The 24,025-nt window shown below is 35.9% G+C and overlaps 1 protein-coding gene across 4 annotated transcripts in view; it reads right to left on the bottom strand.

The window, feature by feature from the left end:
* The window catches only part of CUL2 (cullin 2), a 102,077-nt gene that overhangs the window by 64,774 nt on the left and 13,278 nt on the right, over positions 1 to 24,025 (bottom strand). For all 4 annotated transcript variants that reach the window (XM_025885849.2, XM_025885848.2, XM_025885850.2 and 1 more), the window contains exons 2-4: positions 15,480 to 15,620; positions 5,573 to 5,675; positions 2,021 to 2,115 (exon numbers count right to left, since the gene is read on the bottom strand). In XM_025885849.2, coding sequence (XP_025741634.1) covers positions 2,021 to 2,115; positions 5,573 to 5,675; positions 15,480 to 15,598 — 317 coding nt within the window. In that variant the 5' untranslated portion in view covers positions 15,599 to 15,620. The remainder of the gene's footprint in view (positions 1 to 2,020; positions 2,116 to 5,572; positions 5,676 to 15,479; positions 15,621 to 24,025) is intronic.

The raw sequence follows: 24,025 nt of genomic DNA, 5'->3' as shown, positions 1-24,025 counted from the left end.
TCATTTTAGAAAGAATGCATAGTGTAAGATAAGGGATGAGAACAGAATCTACCTAAATGACTAAAAGAGTGTATCCAGAATGAGACTAAAGTAGAACGAAGAAGTGAAATGGGTTTAATTGGACTGATCTGGGTTTAAATTGTGGGTTTTTTTGTAGCTGAGTGACCTTGAGCAAAGTCTTAAATGACCTCTCTGAGAGCCTGGTTTCCTCAGCTGAAAATTTGGAGACACCAACTACCTCATATGGTTTATATACACACATACATTTGTGTATATAGCATATATATTTAATAAAGTTCACTAACAGTACCAATTTAGTATTAATATTAGTATTAATTTAAATAGTACCAAATTATTGATTTTGATGCAGGAGAAGCTAGAAAACTAAAAAAAGAAAGAAAGAAAGAAAAACAATTTAAATCTTTACTAAAATGTCTCAGCTCAAGAGGGAACCCACAGCACACAACATACTGTATTGGCATATAGTCTAAATACTCATTAAGTCATCTATATACCAGTGGCCCAAGCATGTGGCCAACATCACACATGTGCTCTCACTCTTATCCTTAAAATTCCTCTAATTCACCTCCACAGTTTAGCTAGGGAATTCTTAAAAGTTCTATTTATGACTATCTTACTTTGGTGGATGAGGTAAAAAAACAACCATGAAATGTCAGGATGTTTTATGTATGGCAAACACTGTTTTATAAAAGCCAAAGCCACGGTAAACCTTGTGCTTGTCAGCAACTGCTAGCTTCTGATTTTATTACATTTGGCTCTTCTAAGAAGAAATAAAAGCTAATGGAGGTTGAAATAAGCTCCAGTTTCTAACAGAGGCAACTTACAGTAAGTAAACTCCAGTGTTGTTATAAAAACAGGAACATGAACCAGTGACAAAGGACAAACACGCCAAGAGAACCAAGCCCTGGCCTCGGTGTGGTAGTCCAGCAATGCATGAAATAACTGTACAGATAATACTCTGACACCGAGCTTCGCTCCTCGGTTTCTCACTGGGGAGAACTGAGGACCTGAGGAGTTTCTCCCCAGTGAGAAACTGAGGCAGGGGTCCATCTCTGCCCATGCCACAATGCACAGGCCAAAATTATCACCACCTCCATCACAGGCCACAACCATTTCAAGAGCAGACACTCTCATTCCAAGGGTCAAAGGCCCAGGTGACTTAATGACCCTATTCCTTATTTATCTACTATTCTTCAGTAAATAGGTTTCTGCCTTATGTCCCCAGGAATTTATCTCCATTGTCTATGTGAATGGGTTAGAAAGGATCAGCGCAGAGTACCACAGGAACATGCAGGAGTGACAGTTAACACCAAAGATCTAAGTAGGAGACTGGGTAGAACAAGGAAGAGGGAAGTTCAGAGACAGAATGGTGGAGAAACACATCAGAATTCGTCATTCAGAGAAAGGAGGACAAGCAATCCAGACAGATACAACAGCACAAGGAGAGGCAGGAAAATGTGAGAGATCACAGGACATTGTGACACTGTAGGTAATTTAATATAATGCCTAAAGGATAAGGTAGAACTTCAAGGGAACAACTGCTGAGTGCTTTAACTAATAGTGTTTCCATGAAACATAAAATACTGGATCTTAGAGTCAAATAAGAGCATACGGGAGGGGAACATGGGCTTGGATTTACTCCACCAAGTTTCATCCAAGCTGAAGTTGCACTTTGGAACTCTGTCAAGATCTAACATGTGCCATATATATATATAGAGAGAGAGTCCCAGACAATACGAAAAAAAATGAACTATGAAATTAAATATAGTTTTAGTTTTCAGAGAATAACTTTCCATACACTGCCTGGCTCCCAAAGACTCACATGACCCAGACTACAGACCTTCCCCCATAGCAGACAAAGTCGATTGACTACAGAATGCTTTAGGTTTGTTCATTCATTTAAAAATTTAAAAACAAAAAGCCAAAACCCAAAACTCCTTCAATCACTGAATACAGGCAACACTGTTTAGGTTGTCAAAGAGTTTAAAGGCATACTTACCTATACAAGCAGTCCATATAGTCTGCACCTTTGCTATATTCCTCCCAATACCTATGATACATAACAAGTACTTGCTCTTCAGACTCCAGAACTCTCTATATAAAAGAAGAAATATATTTTTACTTGGAAAGCACTAATGATTTTCATTTGTAAGCTATGAAATTTGTCAAAAATGAGTGTTCTAAAAAGTAGTCTAAATTACATTTACAAATTACATTCTAATTTAACTGCTTTTAGTAAAACTGAAACGACCAGAAAAAAGTGTGTCTTAGATATGAAAATAAAGCATCCATACTAGAGAGTAAACAGTTTCATTCTCTAAAAGGATAAAATGTGATGGTGTGAGGTTGTCTTTGGGCTAGAATATCATATGAAGATCAGTTTAAAAGAGGATGTAATTCTACTGCCACATATCTGTGTGCTTCCTCAAATCCCTCACTTTTGATCATCTGCTAGTTATAAAAATATATCATTACTCTGAATTATTCACTTATGTCAATAAGACTATTTATGAAAATTGACACCTTTTCTATATTCCCCAAATAAGTTGTTTTATATTTACTTAACAGAAATCTATTACTTTTTGAAAAACAAAAATCAAGCTTAAACCTGAGATCTAACTTTTTTAAAAGTTATTTTTGAAGGAAATCTAGTCTAACAGTAAAAATACACTGGACTGATATTCAAAAGATATTAGGTTCTTCTATCTCAGTTCTTTCATTAACTCTCCATATGACTTTAAGCAAGTCATGACCTCAATATCCATCTAATTAATTCTCTGCTGAAATGCTATGCTTTTAAACTTGGAATTGTAATAATTAAGGCTCAAGAGACAGAAATAACCTATAAATAGTATCTTTTTTGCCTGTCATATTAATAAATTAATTAAAAATAGCAACTACTATTAATAATGCTGGGGGGAAAAGCACACTTAGAAACTGCTGCTGCTGGGTGAATAAATATAAGAACAATTTGTTACTGTATGTCAAATCAATAAAAAATGTTCATGACCTATGGCTTAATAATTCTATATCTAGGTATTTATCCTATAAGAAACTCAGCTACACAAAAATAATTTAGCTACCAGGATAGTCACAGAAGCACTCATTGTTTATAAAAACAAATTATATATATTGCAAATAATCCATATGCCCAGCAGTATGACAATATTTAAACAAATTGTAGTATCTCCACACAATGAAAAATTTTACAATCATTGCCAGGATTATAAAAGTCCATTTAATGACAAAGAAAGAGACTTATATTATTATTAAAATCAAAAAGATTATAAAGTGTATAATATGATTCCATTTTCTAATAAAAATGGACGTCTACACAAAGCAAAAATATGCTAAGGACAAATATCAAATTTTATATATATATATAGACATATGCCAAAACAGATGTATTTTAAGTATAGATAATCAAAAATATAGTAGTTAATACTGTAAGTATGTTATGAGTATTGTTTCAGTGATGATTTTCTTCTTTTTGCTTATCTGTATGTTCTAAATTATCTAAAACGGCAATGCCGGGATGCCTGAGTGGCTCAGTCGGTTAAGTGGCTGCCTTCGGCTCAGGTCATGATCCCGGGGTCCTCAGATCAAGTCCCTCATCAGGCTCCTGCTCAGCGGGGAGCCTGCTTCTCCCTCTGCCTGCCGCTTCCCCCTGCTTGTGCTTGCTCTCTCTGTCTCTCTCTCCTTCTCTCTCTGACAAATAAATAAAATCTTAAAAAAATAGAAAATAAATAAATAAATAAAACGGCAATGCAATACTTTAGTAATTAAAAAAGTTCCCTCCCCCAGTCAAATAAAATTTTCTTCTCACAGGTGAAACTGCTTCAAATCTGTTGGCTATGTTAATAATTTATTTGTCATCAACATATTAGCCAACTTCTTTTTTGTCACAGGATCTGAGAAAACATATGGTATACAATTATATAAGTATTCTAAACATTTGTAAAACTATTTCACATCATTTTAAAGTGCAATTATACCAATGTTAATTTCCTAGTGTTAATAAATGTACCACTGTTATACAAGATGTTAACCTTAAGAGGCTGGTAAAAAGGATATAGGAATTCTGTATTATTTTTGCAACTTTTTGTAAGTCTGAAAGTATTTCAAAATAAAACATTTAAAAAAACACAACCCATGCTAAAATATAAAACTGCAAAATTTGTAAGTGCCTTACACAGGTAACGATTATGGTATAACCAAAGTTCACTAGATTATCATAGCAGAACTTTAAAACTAAATTATTAAACACTGTAAGAACAATTTAAAGTACCTGTTATCAAAACTGCTTTCATGAGCTGACAAATGCACATATTAGAACACTAAAATGTATCTGCCATGTATAATAAAAAATAGAGCATTTCCTTCAAAAGTTTTAAAAGGGAACTATCACATGATCAATTGCACTCTGGGGTTATCACCACTTTAAAACGTATCTGCACCTAGCCACATCCAAGGTTAGACACAGTATTATATAGTGTTATTGTATCTCCAATTTATTTTTATTTTATTTAAATTCAATTAACATACAGTGTATTATTAGTTTCAGAGGTAGAATTCATTAGTTCATCAGTTGCATATAACACCCAGTGCTCATTACATGAAGTGCCCTCTTTAAGGATCACCCAGTTACCCCATCCCCCCACCCTTCTCCCCTCCAGCAACCCTCAAGTTTGTTTCCTAGAGTTAAAACAGTCTCTTATGGTTTATCTCCCTCTCTGATTTCGTCTTATTTTATTTTTCCCTCCCTTCCCCTATGATCCTCTATTTTGTTTCTTAAATTCCATGAGTGAAGCCATATGATAATTGTCTTTCTGACTTATTTTGCTTAGCATAATATCCTCTACTATATCTCCATTTTAAAGATAAAGAAACTTAAATTTTAATCCATAAGGGAGATTAAGTGAGTTGCCTATGGTCACACAGCTAATGAAAGGTACAGTCAAGTTTCTAGCCCAGACAATAAGTGATCTCTTCCAGTTCCTGATCAGATCAGTAGTCCAAAATAAGAAATACTGTCTAAAGCCAAATCCCGCAAATTCTTTGTTCATACACAGATCAAGTCCATGGTGTTGCCCTTGTACATATGGCATACTAACTAAAATAAGTGGTCACAGGGACAGTTTCTATCATGCTTTTTAATTTGCCATTTCCCTTTGTCATTTTAGGTTTTTGTAAGGTTTTATGTAGGATATGAAGAGGCAGCTAAATGGCCGAAAATAATAAAGATAGAAAACGGTTCTAATAAACACCATCCAGAGGACATAGAAGCAAATTTTGAAGTTGAACAAACCTTGATTTGAAACCCCACTATTTCAGTTACCAGTTATATGATCCTGAGTAACTAAACTGAGAATCTAACAACATAATGCTTAACTCATAAACCTTAAATATATATAATCAGAAAAATGCTATTTAGGAAACAAAGCAAATAACCTTAACGTGATATAAGTTCTGCACTGGAAAACAGTGAACTAGTCTAATAATAACTACCCAGCTAGAAACATATTTATATCATGTAGGTACCACTCCTTACCTTGTGCAAATGCCGTACATGATTTTCCAAAAAAATCTTAGTTTCTGTATAAAGTCTTTCTCCAAGGGGTTCAGGATAGGCCACACATAAAGCATAGATATCTCTAGTTAAATTGTTAAGGTTTTCATATCCATTGGGGAGATATTACTTTAAAATAAGAGATTTAATTCAAGTTTGCCATTAAAAAATGAAAAATCCTTTCAGGCAATTTAAGATTATACAGATATAGAAAAAGTAAAAAAAAAAAAAAAGCCATGCTTACTTTAAAAAGCACTATAAGTGTTATTCATTTATTCATTCAACAAATATTTCTTGAGGATTATTAGACAGTATTGTAAGGAAAACTGTTCTTCTCAAAGAGCTTAAAATTCAGAGCGGCATTCTGGTAAATCAAGTTACCAAGAAATCTACAAAATAAGGTTTATGTAAGGATGGACATAAGCATAATATCAACAAAGGGCTATGGAATATCACAAGCAGATATGTCTATGCAATTCTGAGAAACAAGTTACAAAAACTACTCACTTGACACATTTTCCCACATCATAGTACTTATAACATCCTACAACCTACACACTATCCTTCAGTATTTATTCCATTAGAAAGAATTACAGTATGAATAGTATTATCAATTAATTTTTTGAGTACCAACTGACTACCTTGCTAAGTATCACAAGTCATAGATATGCTGTAGCAGACAGCTCTTAATCAGGAGACAGAGAGTGCCTGGGTGGCTCAGTTGGTTAAGCGACCGCCTTCGGCTCAGGTCATGATCCTGGAGTCCCGGGATCAAGTCCCGCATTGGGCTCCCTGCTCAGCGGGGAGTCTGCTTCTCCCTCTGACCCTCCCTCCTCTCATGTGCTCTCTCTCTCTCAAATAAATAAAATCTTTAAAAAAAAAAAAATCAGGAGACAGAGGAAATGGGATCTGTTTGAGACTTTAGTTTTACTAGCCAGTGATCCTGACCAAGTCTCTTCACCTTTCTGCATTGCCATTTCCTCATCTCTAAGCTAAGAGTAATAAACCCTCTCTTGATATCTCTAAAGAATCCTTTTAAGACCCAAATAAGTTCATGAATGTTAAAGTGCTTCATAAACTATGCATCACTGAACAGATGCTGAAGATAAAGCATACCTGAAGCAATTTGAGAACAACCTAATTAGAGTTGCAGATAAAAACTGAAAATAAGGTTATTTGGGATGGAGTCAAGTATTTAATATACTTAATATACTTTTATTTATATTATAAATATACTCAATATACTTAATATAAGGATCGGGAAATATTTCAAATAAAATTTTTGCTTAAAAATATGGAGGTAGGGGGGCGCTGGGCTGGCTCAATTCGAAGAGCATGTGACTTCTGATCTCAGAGTTGTGAGTTCAAGCCCCATCTTGGGTGTAGAGATTATTACTACTACTACTACTAATAATAATAATCTTAAAAAAATTTTAACAAACTTTCATTATAAAAAAATATACAGAAGTAGGAGGAAGATTGTTCCTCTATCTCCATAACATTTTATACATTTTTCTTCTATAGAATTTACTTTAATACAAGAAATTACTTATACCTTTATCATCCACATTCGCCTGTTCTTAATCATCTCTAGAGTCCCAGCTCCAAAGCACAATTCCTGGCACATAAGAGGCACTTATTAAACACTCGGTGATAGAAGGGAGGTAGGGAATTAATATGTGCTCTGTTTACCTAGTATCCTTACTCCAGAAAGAACAAGCAGCCCTCTCCATATGAGGTCAGGGATGGGTAGATTTTGGTCAGACTTTGCCAGGATCCTTCTAAATCCTTTTGTTTTTAATTATATATAATTAGTAAATAAAATATCTTCATGTGTATATGTATACATTCTTCAGTATACTATTGTGCTAAATATAAACTGAAAAAAATGTTTACAGTAAAAAAAAAAGCAAAAATATCCATATAGTGTAATACTGCTGTGCCAGGTTTTTGTTTTTTGAAGATTTTATTTATTTGAGAGACAGAGACAGCATGAAGGGGGGACAGAGGGAGAGGGAGAAGCAGACTCCCCGCTGAGCAGGGAGCCCAACTCGGCGCTCAACCCCAGGGCCATGAGATCATGACCTGAGCTGAAGGCAGATGCTTAACCAACTAAGCCACCCAGGTGCTCCTGTGCCAGGTTTTTTGTAGAAAAAAAAATATACAGTAAGAAACAAACTATTACGATTACTTTAAATGAGATATAATGAACCTTTATAAATAGATTAAAAAAATAGTATATAAGAACTATTTACCAACAATAACATAAAAATATTAACATACTACAAAGAAAATGAAATTTTAACATACATCATCTAAGAAAGAATTTAGAAATTTATCTGGACACAAATTTTAAGAGAATTGGTAATAGTTTGGGGAGAGGAGAAGGAGCAAGGTATGAATACAGAAGAAAGGTGCTCCAAAATAATGTATTAGATGAGCTCCTGGATCTAGCTTGGAGGTTTCAGCTATAAATTCCTCAGGGGAAAAAAAAAAAAAGTCCTAGTTCACCACATAAGAGATTTGTTTTGTTTTATCATATATTTATATTCAATCTCAATTACTCATCACAATCTTACCCTAGTAAAGACAAATATAAAATTGTTGTCAGAATTAAGCATTTTAGAAGTGAAGAGAGGGGCGCCTGGGTGGTTCAGTCGTTAAGCGTCTGCCTTCGGCTCAGGTCATGATCCCAGGGTCCTGGGATCGAGTCCCACATCGGGCTCCCTGCTCAGCGGGGAGCCTGCTTCTCCCTCTCCTGCTCCCCCTGCTTGTGTTCCTGCTCTCGCTGTGTCTCTCTCTGTCAAATAAATAAGTAAAATCTTAAAAAAAAAAAAAAGTGAAGAGAGTAGTTACCCCTAGTGACTGAGGGGGAATGTGGGGTGCTTCTGGGATGCTAGGAGTGCTATTTATTGGGTACATGGGTACGTTCATGTTATGAAAATTCACCTGTGTGTTACTGTCAGTGTGTATACTACACTTAAATTTAAATTTTTTTTAATAAAGATTAAATTTAGGCAGGATCTAGATCAACAATTTTTTTGGCTTAGGTGTTGATGCATTTAAGATCTTTAAGTTCTGAATACTTACTTCAAGAATTTTCATCTATCATATTTGCTCTTTTTTTTCCTGAAGCCATAATACTTATTTCTAGAATACACAACTTGATACTGAAAAATTAACATGATTCAATACCATAATTTCAGCATGATATACTAATTATGTGCCCAAATGTTTCGTATCACCAAAATTAGTATCTCAATACAACCACTGCATGTACATGTAAACAAAATTGGCTGAAAGGACACACTACAGGACTTACCTTCTTCCCACTTAGGGAAAAAGGATCTCTGCAGGGCAGGGAATACAGGGAGACTTTCCCATTTCAATCCATATACAGGATTTATATACTGTTTGACATCATCAGTGAGGACGTACTTGCGTGTTTTTCAGTGGAGTCTACCTTAATAAATCTTTTAATTTTTTAACTCACCATAGTTTGGGGTCTCAGTTAACCACTGTATAATGTCACTTAACTGTCTAAAAGATATTTCTAAATATGCTGTTTTTCTCTAACCTATTCAAATATCTAACCACCCTGGAAATATTTGGGCCTTAGGAAGAGCACCTAACCCCTACAGGATTCAATTATGATTTGGTTTTAGACAAGGCACTTTAAAAAACAAAAAATGGGAAATAACTGGAGGAGGCCAGTTTTAGATTTAAACACTGTCTTCTCCAAAGTCATCTTTTCCTTAGGTTACTCTTTTGGGAGCCAGGATATACAAATTCCTCTATTAGGAACTTTCCACTTACAAAAATTCTCACAAAAAACAAAACTGTTCCAGAGCAAAAGTTCTGAACTCTGTCACAACCAAAAGACAGTGTCGGCCAGCAGCAAAATCATTTATTTTGGTTCATTTTCTCTATTAAAGGTGCTACCTATGCTTGGGTTTAATTTTTAATTTTAACACTATTAATTCTATTATGTAGTGGGTCCAAAACAATGAGTTCTACAATGGGGATGTAAAGATTATCCACAGCAGCAGGACACACACCATCAACCATTTTCTAAGAAAGAAAACTGCCCACCTGGAAAGGAGGAGTAACACTGTATTATTATTTTGGAGGTCTTGACACTGGGCTGCAAAATCTCCCTTCCTTTCTTCTGTCTCTGCTCCCCCTCAACTCTTGCTGTCTAGTCTTTTTCCATCTGGGCCCTCACCTCCCCCTACCCTAGGCCCTCTCATCCTGTGTGTCCTGGTCCTGCTGAGGGCCACTGCAGATGACTCTCATTAGAAACGAGAAAAAGAGGAGCAGTTTACTGGCTCGGTCAGTGGAACATGAAACTCTTGATGTCAGGGTTGTGTGTAGAAATTACTTAAAAATAAAATCTTTAAGACAAACAAACAAACAGAAGAAAAAAAAAACAATGACAGAAAACCAAGCCATGGGAAAAGAAGTACACATTGCATGTTTATGGGTTCTTATTATGAAGGTTTAGCTTATAGGAGATTCATATGGATGTGCTTTTAAGTTATGTATATTACATATAACAGGAAACAAATTTTTAAACAGTGCTGGTGAATTTAAAAAAAAAAGGAAAGCTTATCTTAAAATTGAAAATGGTACAATGACCAAAAAAGTATTGACAATAAAAAATAAAGATCTTTATTGATATTTCTGAAGAAAAAGAATAAACATGCAATATGTAAAAGATGCAGTATCTATGAAATCATCAACTAGCAAGCAAGGATATAAAATTATTGGTTAAAATGGAAACACTTTAAAGTGTATATAGCTACAGAATCACAATAATCAAATATTCACCTGATTTAACGTGGAATAGAGGGAAAATGTTACTGATGCTTCAAGCAGAGAAAACTACAGATAAGACCTTTCCCAATCTGTACAATCTAAGAAAAAATGATGGACTACTAAGTGCAGACGCCAAGGTTAATAAGAAGTTCTCCTAAAATTTGTGAGGATCATCAGGGATGGAGATGACCTACTTCAGTACTTTTCAATGTAGTCAAAACTGGTCTATGTTTGAAAAGATGCCTGACAGAATATATATTAGAAATGAGGACAACAGTACGCTTGGTTTTAAAACCTGGTTTTTCTATCTGGGAGAAATACATTCATGAATGCATTTTAGATTTCCGCTCACTTAATCACTTTGGACTTACATAAAACCATTTAGAATCTAACTTGCCCTTAAGTAGGAGAGCTTCTATACTATACTGCAGGGTTTGGGAATTGTCTTAACAGCCACCAAAAGGCAGAAAACCGTGACTAAAAGTAAACCAAAACAGTCAAAGAACTCCAACCCAGAAAAACACAACAGTAAATCTAGATCTATACCCAGCCTTACTGTAGAAAAGCACTTGACAGAAATCCTCAGTAAAGAGTAAATCCCAAACCACCCTAAGCTGTCAAACGTTTCTGTTAGGAAGTATTATTACTTGTGTTAGGGAGAATTCTAAAAATGGCCTCCTAAGATTTTCCACCCTAACACCTGGGACTGCTACTTTACATGGCAAAAGGGACTCAGAGCACAAAGTCAGAATTATGATTACTAATCAGCTGACCCCAATAGAGAGAGTAGCCTGGACTTTCCAGGCGGGCCTAATCCAATCAAATGAGCCTCTTAAAAGCAGATCTCCATCTGCTTCTAGCCCTCTGTGGTTAACTGCAGAAGGGGAAGTCTGAGAGAGCACAGGAAGATTTGCCATGTCACTGCTGGCACTGAAGACGGAAGGGAGTCACATGCAAAACCTGAAGTGTAACAAGTCACTGAGAGCAGTTCACAGCCAAGAAACAACAAAAATGGAGACCTCAGAACTAAAACTGCAACAAATTGAATTCTCCCAATTAACAGCAATGGGCTTTAAAGAGGCCCTGAGCTCTAGATGAGAGTTAGCCAGCCAACTCCTTGATTTCGGCTTTGTGAGATCCTGAGCAGAGAACCCAGTCACACCGTGGACCTCTGATCCACAGAACTGTGAGATAATAAAAGGATGTTTCTCAAAGACACTAAATTTGTGGTAATTTTTTATGTATTAAAAAACTGAGGTCTTTTATTTACACTGCCTATCAACCAGAACGCCTTGCATTGTACCTGGACGCAGTACATTTATGAAGGATGAGTGTTAAGAAACCTGCTTATCAACACAATAAAAGAACTACCTAAATATTAATGTTATTTATTTCATCTGTACAGTATACTTAATGACATTTGACAGTAGCTATTCACTCCCCAAATATTTACTGAATGCCTACATGTGCCAGATGTTGGGAATACAGCAGTGACCAAAATGGCCAAGAATCCCCGCCCTTATGGAGTTTATATTTAGTAAAAAATGCTGTGGACAGGGTTCCATAAATTCTGTACTTACACATGTTAAACACTTCAACTGACAGACCAAGCTTCCTTAATGCCCACTTCAAGAGCATAAGGAGACTTGAGCATTTTACTTCCGCATTCTATCCTACAATATGAGTAAGTCATCTTATCCCATCACTAAACCACGACATCCTCAGCTGTAAAATCGGGCTATTAATACATATTTTACAACGTCACTGGTAACAAATTAATCACATACATGTATAAGTTGAAAGAAAAAATTATGACACAGAAATATATACACAGCATGATTCAATTTATATAAAGTTCCAAACACAGAAAGAACCAATAATTGTTAGGGCTGTATACATAAGCAGTTATACTATTTAAAAAAAACAACAAGGAAACAATAAGTGCAAAAGTCACAAGAGTAGTTCCCTCTAAGATAAGCAGTGGGCTTGTGAACTGAGGTGGACATGTAGTAGGGGAGAGTTGGTGGATCCTGGCAGTGTTCTAGTTCTCAACCTGTGCAGCGATTATGCAGGGGTTTGCTTTCTAACTATCTGTTCAACCCCACATGTACATCTTATGAATTTTTCTACACATGTACCAGTTAACCCTTGAACAATGAAGGAGTGAGGGGTGCCAAACCCCAGCAGAAGGAAATCCACGTATAACTTTTGACTTTCCCCAAACTGAACTACTAATAGCCTACTGTTGACTTCACCTTAATTGAAATAGAAATAGTTGATTAACACCTATTTTGTTTCTGTATTAGATATTGTATTCTTACAATAAAGTAAGCTAGAGAAAAGACAATCTTATTAAAGTCGTCAGGAAGAAAAAATACATTTTCAGTACTGTATTTGTTTAGAAAAAAGTGGGGAAGGGGTGCCTAGATGGCTCAGTTGGTCAGACACCTGGCTCTTCATTTCGGCTCAGGTAATGATCTCATGGGTCCTGAGATCGAGCCCCACATCAGGCTCCATGCTCAGCAGGGAGTCTGCTTGAGATTCTCTCTCTGTTCTCCCTCTGCCTCTCTCCTCCCCAGCTCTAAAATCTCTAAAATAAAATAAACCTTTCCCAAAAAAACCCACGTATAAGTAGATACATGTAGTTCAAACCTGTGTTCAAGGGTCAACCACATTACACTTCACACACCCCAAAAAATGCTTTATAAAAGATCAATTACTATCATATACAGTGATACACAATTTGGAGTAGGCTTTTCATTTTCAAAAGATTAAAGTTTTATAGTTTCTAAAATTTTTACCTAAGATACCTAAGAGTCAGAAGTCAACCTCGTATTTTTGGGCAAATTAACAGGGAAAGGGATTTTACTTCAAAACAGTTAGTAATACAGTCCTTTATTTTCCAAAATAAAATTTAAAGTAAGAAATTCTCTTAATTTTATTGTTTTTGCAGATATTCTTTATTTTAAAGAGAGGAGAAGAAAATTCATGAACAGGTAACTGGACTATCTTAAATGAATCAAAAATAAACATTTTAGAAATAAATGACCGAAGCGACACTTTCCAGGGAAGTCACGTATTTCTATGACCAACTCCTTCTTTCTCTGTTCATATTTTAGTTGAAATAGCCTTAAAACTACCTATGTACCTTGTCTAGTAACCTTATTAACACACAAGTAACTTTAACATTTTCCATTTTTTTAAGATTCCTATGCAAAACAACCCATGATGTTCCATAAAAAAATTAGACTAATTCAATAATAAGCTCTTCAAAGGCAAAATCCGTATCAATTATCCTCTAGATATACTGGCAAGTATAGGGAATTAGATGTTAGAAATCTCATATTTAAGTCTGTGCTCCTTCGGTTACTACCGGCATGATGTGAGTATCAATTTCCTCCTTTGTTAAATAAAGACAGTTATTACCTGCCCCACCAATCTGACAGGCTTGTTTGAGGTACCAAATAATATAAAAAATATAAAACACCCTTGCAGACTATAAAGGCTTCCAGAAACATTACCATCATTTTATTTATCTTTAGTGCCTAGAACATAGGTAGCCTAACACATTTCTTAGTAGTGAGTGCAAATGTAATGAATGAGATGGTTTGCTGTTGGTCTAAAAGAACCTCACCGTTCTTGCATCAACATTCAGCTTAATATAAAAACTGAATTAAGCATTAAGAACAAGTTGAGTCACTGTTATAAAATCCAAGCTTTTCTAAAGAGCATATGCCCACATTATGAGGGTAGCCATCCCTTAGACCCAGAAGACTGCTAGAGGGCAGCACAGAGTTGGAAAAAACTGTGAATCTCCACACACATTTTGGTTAATACCTTCACATATTAATTTCCCTCTCTGGAAGAAGAATCTCTGGTTCCTACAATATCCATCCAGTCCTCAAGGTCTCCTGCAAGGCCCTGGGGCACTACCTTGCCATTTGGACCCAGAGACACCCAGGCCTCAACCTTACCCCCTTTCTTTACCCTGAGACAGGACATGTATGGTGTTACCCATGGTAAAAGACCGAGGCAGTTCAGAAGTCTGCCAGTGAACATGTTCCAATGTACCTACGTTTTCCCCATGCCCACCCAGCCTTGGTCCCTGGGAGACATTGGTAGAGTTGATGAGACTACCATCCATGGCTTTGCCCCAGGTACCTGTGGCCAAGGGTTCCTAGAGACCCCTTTAACCTTGCAAATACTAAGAAGCTGAAGTATTTTAATATTTGGGATTTTTTCTTGGTGCCAGAGTTTATATACAGAATGCCGGGGTGCACAGTGTTTTTTATATATAAGTAATATATACAGTATGTATATATTAAAAAAAAAAAAAGGTTGCTGTCATGTAGGAATGCAGGACACTGGGATTCAGATTATTCTAGAGAAACCACAAATTTGTATTTTCATATAAAATTGCTAATTCACAAATATAGACAACCCAATTAAAAAACGTATTTCTAGCTATCAAGTCATTAAACTTGCCATTCACTCTCTACCTGGAACATTCTTCCCCCAGATATGACTTGTTCCCTCGCTTTGGTCCAGTCTCTGTTCACATATCACCATCTTCCTCAGAGAGGCCTTCCATGATCATCCAACCTAAGAGAGCTGCTTACACACATACTCCAACCATTCTCCATGCCCTTACCCTGCTTTATTTTTCCCTACAGAGTCTATCACTACCTGCTAGTAGAAGCAGTGGCATTAAGTTTTTTTAAATACCTGTTTATTGTCTGTTTCTCTTAATAGAATGAAGGGAAAGTGGTTTTGTGTACAACTGTATTCCCAAAGCCTCGAACAGTACCTGACATATACATGAGTGCTCAGTATTGTTAAATGAAAGGTTCTCAGTTGTTGACTGACACATACAGATGAACTTGGAAATGTAAACAATATATGTGAAAGTAGTCACACTGGCATTCTCTTTCATTTATATAAGCATAAACCTGTTCTCACTTTTCAACAAGTTTATCAATTTTAGGACATTTACCAATTTTCACTGATACAGTTATTGATACAATATCACTATCAATACAAGAATATTTATCAATCCTCACTAAAAGGATACGAGAAACGATCGTTCCATGTTGCTCTTTCGACGTATTCCAACATGACAACAGCTTTGATTGTCGTTAAAAGTTTGTTCCATGTTTCATCAAAATCTACTACTCTTGGTTTCAAAGACATTGTGCAAGTTTAGTGTTGAAATCTGTTAATTGAAAACAATAGTAATGTTAGCATGAATTCTACAAACAAGTTACTTGTTTTTAAAGCATCACATAATTCAACAGCACAATAGACAATAGGGGTGAGAACAGAACCTGGCACATAATAAAAACACAATAAACACTGGCCACTATCTTTTCATGACTATCTAGACAAGGAATTACATAGAATATTTACATTCATTACAAACTCTAGGAAATGGAAAGCTTTTACTACAAGTTATTTATGATCAAGTGTGTTGTTTCAAGGATTCAGAAGGCTCAATGTGTTGAGGGGAAAAAAAAGCTGGGGCCCCGTTAGCCAAAAAGCCAACTCCCATCATAAGAAATATGCAAGAGACACTCAATAAAAAGGTTTTGGCTCCAAATCCTTGTATGTACTCTTTAAACTGGGGAGTGAGGGTAGTATGTGGGTGAATATGAGAAGACACAAGAAAGTAAAAGGGTTTATCTTCCCAGAGCCTTAGTTGAGGTAAAAGATTAGGGAGGAAATTCACATTTCTATCAAAACAAATGAAGTGTAAAGTAGAATGCAAAATCCACGTGAACCTAAAAAGATAAAAATATTTATAGATTTCGAAGACTTCTCAGGGTTGTAGCAGAGAGCTGAGGCTCCATCTTAGATTCTCAGAGTATCCAATCCCACTCCCCTAATGAAAGCATGGCTCTAGCATGAAACCTCTGGTTCTGGTGACCTTAACCAGCCTAGAAGTGAGCTAAAAGAATTCTTTTGCCTAGGCAGACAAGCTATATTCTAGAAGTTAACTGGTTTCTGAAACAAAAGGGTCCTAAGGATAGAGAAACTTGGCTCAAGTGCTAGATTCCAAATGCTTCTCAATATCACATCAGAAAAACAGATTAAAAGAGAACTCTTTTAAAGTCAACTTTAATTGAAGAAGGGAATCCTTTTCTGACATGTGTTTTAACATCCTCCCCAAAGTTTTCCATAATTACTAGAACTGTGAACACCAAGCTAGCCTGAAGACAAGGCCAAATAAGGAGGAAATCCCTTCTCTTGTCTCTCCTACTGTGTAAGAAAATAGGGGGTGGGAAAACAATGGGGAGAAGGGGAAGAAGCATAAAGAAAAAAATGAGACACGGGGAGGGAAGTGGCTACACACCCCCAGCCCACCAACTGGAGGTGGATCTAAACCCTTCTTACATTTCTGTCCTGAGAAGAAAAGAACTCAAGGAGTCCAAGGAAGAAACTTCAAGAAAGAGAAAGAAAAGGAATCAGAGAGAAGCCAAACAAAATCCAAGAGGATGTGCCACACTGAATCAACAGTCTTTCCTTAACATACCAGAAACTAACCACCAGGCTTTATTTAAACTTCCAGTACTAACTAGAATGGATGAGCGCTAATCTGAGAGTAAGAGTGAGTCAGTGTAAGCGTATGTGTGTGTGTCGTGTATGCATGTTGTGAGTAGGGGTAGGGGAGAAACAGGAAGGGAGGGAGGTAAAGCTCTAGCTGTACAAAGGGACTTAACCTTAACTCCTCTCACTCTTATTTACCACATCCTATCCAACCGTGTTCCTGAATATTTCTTAAATTCATCCATTCCTATAATATTTACATAGTACTTACTATGAGCCAAGCACTATTTTAAGTGCTTTATATAAACTAATTTAACTCTCAGAACTATCTGATTAGGTAGGTCCAACTATTCTCTCCATTTTCCAGATAAGAAAATTGAGTCATAGGGTGATTAAGGAACCTGCTTAAGGTCACAGCACTATTTAATGGTGGCCTCAGAAGGATTCAGACCTGTGGTGGATCCCATGCTCCTAACTGCTATATGCAACTATACTGCCTTACTAGCATCTTTGGTGAATCTTAAATACTTGCCAGGCACCACTCTAGCCTCTGAGGATATAGTGGTCAATAAATAAAATTTGTGACCTTCAAGGTTAGAATCTCAGAACAGGCAAAGACAAAGACAAAAATAACCTACCTACCAAAAAGGTGACCATGTCACTCTTGTACTTAAAGCCATTTGGTATTTTCCACTACAGATAGCACAAAGCTTAAGCTCAGACAACCTGGCACACTAAGCTTCTATGATTTGACCTTATTAGTATAAGCACCTCTCCAGCTTCCTCTTCTCATGGGACTCCCTTCCTTGACATCATAATCCAGTAACTTCTCTCTGCTTAGAGGTCATTGAACTCAACAGGCTGATACATACACCCAGCCTTTACTTTTTTTGTGTTCTTTACCTAAAATTCTTCTCTTTTTCTTCCTCCCTCTTTCTACCCACTCACCTAACTCTTAACTGATATTATAGGCTTGGTCTAGTATATCTGTCTTTAAAAAACTTTCCTGGGCTCAGTTAAACCAGGTGAGGTATCCTATTTTATGTAGCACTTGAGAAATGCTATACTTACCACTGTTAGAGCATTAACTAACCTGAACTGTAATTATCTGAGCGTTTCTTGAAGATAAGGCCTATTTTGTTACTGTTTACCAAAAGTTGTCAATGTTCCCTTCACAATAGTTTTTTTCCCCTTATAAAAATGGCATTATGCCCACTGCTTGTAAATTATTTTAATAGCTACATAGATTGCCTTTTACCTTTATTCAGATTTTGACAATTAGAGTGACACTGACTTCTTTGCTGAGACCAACAGGTTTATGGTAGAGTGGGTACATATGCAGTGATAATCCATTTTTAGATGGATGGAGAATATGAAAGTTAAGGTGAGAAAAATACTAGCTTAGTGAAACATACTGGAAATTAATGAACCAATAGCTGAAAGTATGCTGAAATTCTTAAATTCTCTGCCTGCACAATAGAAAGCTCATATAACTAAAAATCTAAGTTCCTTCAACTTATTTAAATTGTTTACATGGTAATTTATTCATGAGGAATTTATTTAAGAATGATACAGAGCAAATAAAGAAACAGGACCACGATCACTGCACTATTCTTCTACATCACTCAAGCTGTCTGGTAATTCGTAAAAACAAATGAGCCTTCTTCATCCCTGTGCTTTACTAAAGACCACATCATGGTCCTATGCCTGACATCCTGCCAAGACCATTTCCATCCCCACTTAGATTATGTCCCACTGAGTATCCACAAAGTTCTCACATTACCAGCTTAGCTTTTTTCTGGGTTCCACCCAGGCAATGTTAGGATTTTGTTTTGTTTTTAAAGATTTTGCTTATCTATTTGAGAGAGAGAAAGAGAACACAAGATGGCAAGCAGCAGGGAGAGAGAGGCAGGCTCCCTACTGAGCAAGGAGCCTGATGTGCGACTTGATCCCAGGAACCTGGGATCATGACCTGAGCCAAAGGCAGACACTTAACAGACTGAGCCACCCAGGCACCACAATGTTAGGGTTTTTAACACTTAGGCAGTACACAGGTACTATGCCTAAGGCCCATGAGTGTTATGAACCCTAAAAACAAATCACAGGCTCTAAATACAAAAAAAAAAAAAATTCATGTGTCATTACATTTCCAAATAACATTATGTCAACATTAATTATAATACCTATAAAATTTTCACTACATTTGGAAACAATTTATAGACTAGATTTTCTCAGAGAACCATTTCTAAATATATATGATTATCAACAGTAAATTAATTACGAGGGATTTATAGAAACATAGAGTTATCATATGACCCAGAAATTCCACTCCTACATATATACCCAAGAGAAAACATGGCCACACAAAAATCTGTACACAAATGTTCACAGCAACATTATTCATAAAGGCCAAAAAGCAGATATTAAGATATCAAACATCTATCAACAGATAAATGGATATATAAAATGCAGTATATCCATACAATGGATTATTCCACATGTAAGAGAATGAACTACTATAGATGTTACAAAATGGATGAACCTCAAAAACATACTAAGCGAATGAAGTTGCTCAAAAAAAAAAGGTCGTCTGAATGCATTCTATGCTATACATGTTATATATTCAAGCATTACTAACCTTCGACCTACAAGTCAGCAAAATCCAGACTGTAGGAAACTAACTGGATAACCAGTTGGAAAGTCTTTAAATTTATCAAGAGCCACACTGGAAGCTGGAAGGTAATATAAAGTTATGCCTTCAAAATTCTCAGGGAAAATGGCTAACCACCTAGAATTCTCTTATCAAGAGTGGTATCAATTTACTTCCCACACAGCCTTTTTTCACAGGAAAATAGAAGATATATTCTATCAGGAGGGAATGAAACAAACCAAGAAAGACTTGGGATCCCAGAAACAGAGGGATCTAACAAAGGAGGAACAGGAATTTCTCAGAAGAGCAACTATACAGAGTTTAAAAACAACCTGTCCAGAGAGACACATAAGAATAAAGGGCTCCAGGAGAGTTATCCCCAAGAAATGGGGAAAGAGGAACTAATAGATTGTCTCAGGTGTCAACAAACTTTTCTTGTAAAGGAGTAGATAAATACTTTAGGCTTTGAGAGCCATTTAGTCTCTGTTACAACTAACTCAATTCTGCATTGCAGCACAAAAGCAGCCACAGACAATAAGCAAATGACTGAGCATGGTTGTGTTCCAATAAAACTTTACTTACAAAAAACAGGGAGAGGGAAGGATTTGGCCCCTGAGCCGTATTTTGACTCCATCCCTTCCTTCCTCACCCCTGCCCACTTTGCATAACATGTTTGGACACTGCAAGGAGTTAGCAGCTCTGGTGGAGAATAAGGGGATAATTTAGGTAGATCACATTAAAAACTAAGCAAAAGATTAAGCAAATATTTCCTAGTTATGGCACAAAAAGCCTGAATCATAAAAGAAAAAGCTGATAAAAAACTGGACTTCATCAATATTAACAACTTCTGGTCTTGGAATAAAATAACGCTGGCAAGAAAATGATAAATATATAGCAAAGATAGTGGATTATTGCTTATAAAGGTAGTTATAAAGGTTAAAAAACAAAAGTAGTAAAAATAACTATAACTGTAATAATTGGTTAAGCAATACACAAAATAAAAGGATGTAAAACATGACTTCAAAAACATAAAATGTGGGGGAGAGTAAAAATGAAGATAGAGTTTTAGAATGCGCTCAACCTTAAGTTGTTATCAACTGAAACAGTTACAAATATAAGTTGTTATATGTAAGCCTTATGGTAACCATAAAGCAAAACAAAAGATACACAAAGATAAAGAAAAAGGAATTTAAGCACACCAGTAAATAAAGTCATCAGACCACAAAGGGAGAGAGCAAGGAAAGAAATGAATGAAGAGGAGCTACAAAACAGCCAGAATACAATTAGCAAAAAAATGGCAGTAAGTGCATACCTATCAGTTACTTTAAATGTAAACGGACACAACTCTCCAACCAAAAGACAAAGAGTGACAAAATGGATTTAAAAACAAGACTCATCTATATGCTGCCTATAAGAGACTCACTTCAGATATAAGGATACACACAAACTGAAGGCGAAGGGATGGAGGATAGTCCTTGCAAATGGAAACAGAAAGCTGGGATAGTTATATTAGACAAAATCAATAAGGAAACAGCAACCTTTAACATGTTAGACCAGATAGACTTAATAGACATATTATAGACATGTTCTATATAGAACATTCTATCCAAAAGCAACAGAATACATTCTTCTCAAGTGCACATGGAATATTCTCCAGGACAGATCATAAATTAGGCCGAAAAATAAATCTTAATAAATTTAAGAAGACTGAAATCCTATCAAGCATTATCTCTGACCACAATGGCATAAAACTAGAAATCAGTATTAAGAAGAAAACTGGAAAATTCACAAATACATGGAGATTTAACAACATACTACTGAACAACCAAAGAGTCAAAGAAGAAATCAAAAGAGAAATAAAAAATGACGGAAAGGGGTAGAAAATGAAAAATACAACATACCAAAACTTGTGGGATGCAGCAAAAGCAATTCTAAGATGGAAATCTGTAGCAATAAATGCCTACAAGAGGAAACAAGAAAAATCTCAAATAAATACTAGCTTCACACCTCAAGCAACTAGAAAAAAAGGAGCAAAGGAAGCCCAAAGTTAGCAGAAGGAAGGAAATAGCAAAGATCAAATGGAAATAAGTGAAATAAAGACTAAAAAGATAATAGAAACGATCAATGAAACTAAGAGCTGGTTCTTAGAAAAAATAAACTAAATTGACAAACCTTTAGCTAGACTCACCAAGAAGAAAAAACAAACTCAAAATCAGAAATGAAAGAGAAGACATTATAACTGATACCATGGAAATATAAAGTATCGCTAAGAAATGACTATGAACAAATAATATGCAAACAAATTAGATAATGTATAAAAAAACGGGTAAATTCCTAGAAACATACAACTTACCAAAACTGAATTATGAAGAAATAGAAAATCTAACCAGACTGATTACTAGTAAGGTTGCATAAGTAATCAAAAACCTCCCAGCAAACAAATGTCCAGGATCAAATGGCTTCACTAGTAAATTCTACTAAACATTCAAATAATTGATACCAACTGTTCTCAAACTCTTTCAAAAAAATAGAAGAGGAAGGAACCCTTCCAAACTCATTTTACATGGCCAGTATTACCCTGATACCAAAATGAGACAAGGATGCCACAAGAACAGAAAATTATAGGCTGATATCCCTCATGAACACAGATGCAAAAATCCTGAACAAAATATTAACAAACCAAATTCAACAATACATGAAAAGGATCATACACCAAGATCAAGTGGGATTTATTCAACATCCTGAACTCAATCAGTGTGATAGACCACATTAACAAAATCAAGGATAGGGACGCCTGGGTCGCTCAGTTGGTTCAGCATCTGCCTTCAGCTCAGGTCATGATCCCAGGGTCCTGGGATCAAGTTCCACATCAGGCTCCCTACACAGCAGCTCCCTGCTCCTTCTGCCCCTCCCCCCATGCTCACTCTCTCACCCTTTCTCGTGCTCTTTCTCCCTCTCTCTCTCGAAAAAAAGAAAATATTTTAAAAATCAAGGATAAAAATCATATGATCATCTAAATAGATGCAGAAAAAGCATTTGACAAAATTTAACATCCATTTATGAAAAAAACTCTTAACGAAGTGTGCTTAAAGGGAATGTACCTCAACACAATAAAACCCATATATTACAAGCCCATGGCTAACAGTGTAATCAACAGTGAAAAGCTAAAAGCTTTAAGACAAGGTATCTACTCTCACTACTTTCATTCAACATACTATTGAAAATCCTAACCACAGCAATTAGACAAGAAAAGTAAAAGGCATCCAAATTAGAAAAGAAGTAAAACTGTCACTTTTTGCTGATAACAATATTATATATAGAAAATCCTAAAGGCTCCACCAAAAAACTATTAAAAATAATAAACTAATTCAGTAGTGTTGTAGGACACAAAATCAGTATACAAAAATCTGTTGTATTTCTATACACTAATAACTAACTACCAGAAATAGAAATTAAGAAAACAATCCCATTTACAATTGCATCAAAAAGAATACCTAGGAATAAATAACCATAGAAGTAGAAGATCTGTACACTTAAAAATATAAGACACTGATTGAAGAAAACACAAATGAAAAGATATTCCATGTTAAAACGTCCATACTACCGGGGCGCCTGGGTGGCTCAGTTGGTTAAGCGACTGCCTTCGGCTCAGGTCATGATCCTGGAGTCCCGGGATCGAGTCCCACATCGGGCTCCCCGCTCAGCGGGGGGTCTGCTTCTCCCTCTGACCTCTTCCCTCTCATGCTCTCTGTCTCTCATTCTCTCTCTCTCAAATAAATAAATAAAAAAAAAAATCTTTAAAAAAAAAAACGTCCATACTACCTAACACAACCTACTGAGTCAATGCAATCCCTATCAAAATTCCAATAGTATTTTTTTTTTCCACAGATAGGAAAAAAAATGATAAAATCTGTATGGAACAAAATAACACAAAATCATAGATACAGAGAACAGACTGGTGGCTGCAGAAGTGGGGAGTAAAGGGTGAACAAATAGGTGAAGGGGGTCAAAAGGTACAATCTTCCAGTTATAAAATAAGTCCTGGGGATATGACGTACAGCATGATGACCACAGTTAATAATACCATATATTACATACTTGAAAGTTGCTAAGAGAGTAAATCTTTTAAAAGTTCTCATCACAAGAAAAATTTTTTTCTAACTATGTAACAGATGTTAACTATACATACTGTGGTAATCATTTGGCAATATATACAAATACTGAAATCATTATGTTGTAAACCTGAAACTAATATGTTATACGGCAATTATACCTCAATAGAAAAAAAAATGAACAGAAAGAAAATGAAAAGCTGCAGCCTGGGAGCAAATATTTGTGAGATGTAGATCTGATACAGAACAGATACACAACACACACACAGGATTAGTACCCAGAACTCTCAAAGAACTCTCTGTAAAGAACCC

The sequence above is a fragment of the Callorhinus ursinus genome, unplaced genomic scaffold, assembly GCF_003265705.2.
Source record: "Callorhinus ursinus isolate GAN/ISIS: 27379988/994484 unplaced genomic scaffold, GSC_fseal_2.0 scaffold62, whole genome shotgun sequence".
In the NCBI taxonomy this organism is placed as follows: domain Eukaryota; kingdom Metazoa; phylum Chordata; class Mammalia; order Carnivora; family Otariidae; genus Callorhinus; species Callorhinus ursinus.
The sequence above is the reverse complement of the archived record's forward strand: the minus strand, read 5'-3'. Positions and strand labels throughout refer to the sequence as shown.